Here is a 3,280-nt window from a genome sequence, read left to right on the forward strand (position 1 = left end):
GATGTATGTGTACATACATCTATATATATATATATATATATATATACCGAATCGTGTATATATACTACTGCTAAGAAAACCTTCACCCCTTCTTCCAGGAGCGGGTAGTTCCAGCCTTCACTCCGTGTCTTCTGCTGTCCCGTCGCTGGTCAATGGACCAGCCCAAGAGCCTGAGCTCTACACCAATAAAAACATGGGCTTAAACTTGTCGCAATCTCTACGCTCCGCCGCTTTGCCGGTGGTAGTGTCGACCGAGGATGCGGTGGAAGGACCAGGAGGCATGCTACACCACCCAGGCTTCACGGCGGATATGAGCTCAACGTATGTTTTCTGGTTACATGCGTATATATGTCTCTGTATGTATGTATGTGTGTGTGTGCGTGTGTGTGTGTGTGTGTGTGTGTATGTATGTATGTATGAATGTATGTATGTATGTATGAATGTATGTATGTATGTATGTATGTATGTATGTATGTATGTATATATATATATGTATATTGTATAAATATGTATATATGTATGTATGTATGTATGTATGTATGTAATTGCGTGTGTGTGTTAGGATACCCTAGGTGTACACATTCATGTATATGTATCTATATATGTGTTAGTTAACACAATTTCAAATATATTTTGTATGTCTGTGTGTGTGTGTGTGTGTGTGTGTGTGATTGTTCTTGTATGCGTGTACGTTTGTTCATCTATACGTGTGTGTGTGTGGGTTTGGCGTTTCTGTTTGCGTTTGTACCTCCAATCTATTGTCCCCTGTGACCTACACCAACCCCTCAACTTCATCGTATCTGCCAACAATCGTGATAGACACTCACTTCATCTCTCTCTCTCTCTCCCTCTCTCTCTATGTGTGTGTGTGACTAACAATCTTCCCGTTCCGTCTGCACCCGTTCTATCTATAGAATGTCTCAATCGATCAAGTCCCAGTCGACGATGGATGATCAGCATTCGGTATGGTTTACTGAGCGAGCACTTGTCTGTCTTCTCTCGAGTGGTCCTTTACATTGCCCCCGCGTACCCGTGGCCATGTGTGTCTATGTGTACACGTGTCTGTTCAGTCTATGTGTACCCGTGGCCACGTGTGTCTTGTCTGTTCAGTCTATGTGTACCCATGGCCATGTGTGTCTATGTGTACCCATGGCCATGTGTGTCTATGTGTACCCGTGGCCATGTGTCTCTATGTGTACACGTGTCTGTTCAGTCTATGTGTACCCGTGGCCATGTGTGTCTTGTCTGTTCAGTCTATGTGTACCCATGATGTGTGTCTATGTCTACACGTGTCTGTTCAGCTAAGGATGCGTACGAACCAGCAGGTCCGTGGTGCCTGGAGTGTACACATGGCTCAGTGCGACCCCTTGTTCCACATGCACGGGAGAAGCATGCGTTGGTATTCTTCTCGTCACCGTAGTTGCGCAAACACTATGCCAAGCCGTTTGTGTACATGCGTGCTAGTGGATATCTCGTTTGTAACGTTTGGATGTTTATACAGAGGTGGGTACTGCAGTCGCTGTTGTGGTCGACCTGTCTCGTGGTAGTGCACATTGTTTCCCACTGACCATACACGCACATACTCTCTACCACTGGCTGGCTACACACGACCGTGGTGAATTGAAGCTTGTACGCATCCCTCTCACCCCTCTCAACCCCACCCTGAGACATCTGCGAAGACGCAATGCAGATTATGCTCTCCTTGTGTACTCAACCGATAATACAAAATGCCCTATATTCTTGGCCCCAAACCAAAATAAACAGGTACAGTACAGCATGGCATCGTTTGATCCGTCGGGGACACCGCACGAGACTGTAAGTGCAGATGTGATGCAGAATGTACACGTGATCATAAATCTGTAAACACTATTGCTTGTGGAAACCTGTACTTCAATGCTTGTGTATGTGTACATGCGTATGGATGAATCCTACATTTGCGGTTATAGTGTTTAGGGTTTAGAGTTTAGGATTTAGGGTATAGGCTAGTCTACTATCCATAGTTATTTTTAGAACATCGCCGCAGGCGCTATGTGTGGTGCGTGTGTCATGTAGTGGCCAATCATATGAACTGTCGAAGGCTTTCGTTCAATGTAGTGTGCGTGTTGACTGAGTTGTCAACCAGAGGAGCAACCCAATTCCTGTGTTCGATGTGGTCTAAGGTGTTGGGTGTTGGGTTTAGGGTTTTCTTGGGTTTTGTGTCGATGATTGTTTGTCCCTGTGAAACTGAGGCGCGCATATATGAAGAGGTTTTCCACCTCTTATATGTGAATGGCATATGTGCATATACATACTACTGATACTACCTACCCTCTACACTTACCAACACGTGTGCTGCAGGCGGACTCGGGTGGCAGGGACACTTCACAAAAGACAAGCAGTAGCGGCTCCAAGGGAAAGTAAGTGGAAGTCCGTCGGCAAATGGCTCGTACACCCACACTCATGCACAGCATGACTCAGTTGTGTGCATGTGTTTATATCGTTGTTGTATCTATCTGCGTGCGCATTCTCGTTTAGGCATATAGTCAAGATCCTCTTAGTATAGCCACGGCACACGCCATATTCTGTAGATTCACTGTATGTGATCCTACTTTAACTCGTGGATAGTTATGCCTATACACACGCCAGATTATGGATATCCACTGTATGTGATTCTACTTTAACTCGTGGATAGTTATGAATATGATCTTTCAATTATCGATTCCATCGGTGCATCAAGTACTTGCACGAGCTCCGAAGTGTGAAGCCTCTGATGTACTCGACTCGGCAGAGGTATACGTCGGCAAACGTTAATTCTTGAACGTGTGCGCTGATCCATTCTCAATTGCCAATTGTGTACGTGCAGAAGTAAGGCTAAGAAGATAGACGATGTCGATCTGATGAAGGCCCGGGCCAACTCCAACATGTCCTTCGTGTACATGAAGATCCCTAAGGTACGACCATACACACGCCTACACACCTATGCATATGTGTGTGCGTTTGGGGGGGTATCGCTTCTCCCTTTCCTCTCCAGGGTTTAGGGTTGGGTTTGACTCCCCACTGCATACTCAATGCATAACACTGACCATATCTAAAACCTTACACGGTGTGGTATTCTTCTATGTGACTTAGTGACCGAGTGACTTGACTCTAAATTCCCTTCACCTCTATCGCATTAGGTGGGCGTGCGCCTGAGTTATAGAGCCGGCGATGGCGACATTCTCTTCAATCTGAACGAGTATGTGTGTGTGTGTGTGTGTGTGTGTGTGTGTGTGTGTGTGTGTGTGTGTTATTGTGTGTGTGT

At 45.6% G+C, this 3,280-nt stretch overlaps 1 protein-coding gene across 1 annotated transcript; it reads left to right on the plus strand.

Annotated features, from left to right (window-relative positions):
- Positions 1–193: 193 nt before the first annotated feature.
- Positions 194–3,214, plus strand: SARC_13672 (hypothetical protein; the record flags this gene model as incomplete). The annotated part of the gene is made up of 6 exons (XM_014292197.1): positions 194–321; positions 915–963; positions 1,765–1,815; positions 2,338–2,396; positions 2,843–2,930; positions 3,156–3,214. Coding segments are annotated over 6 exons (434 nt in total), but the record flags the coding sequence as incomplete, so codon positions are not given.
- Between the last annotated feature and the right edge of the window lie 66 nt (positions 3,215–3,280).

The sequence above is a fragment of the Sphaeroforma arctica genome (assembly GCF_001186125.1).
Source record: "Sphaeroforma arctica JP610 unplaced genomic scaffold supercont1.3579, whole genome shotgun sequence".
Classification (NCBI taxonomy): domain Eukaryota; class Ichthyosporea; order Ichthyophonida; genus Sphaeroforma; species Sphaeroforma arctica.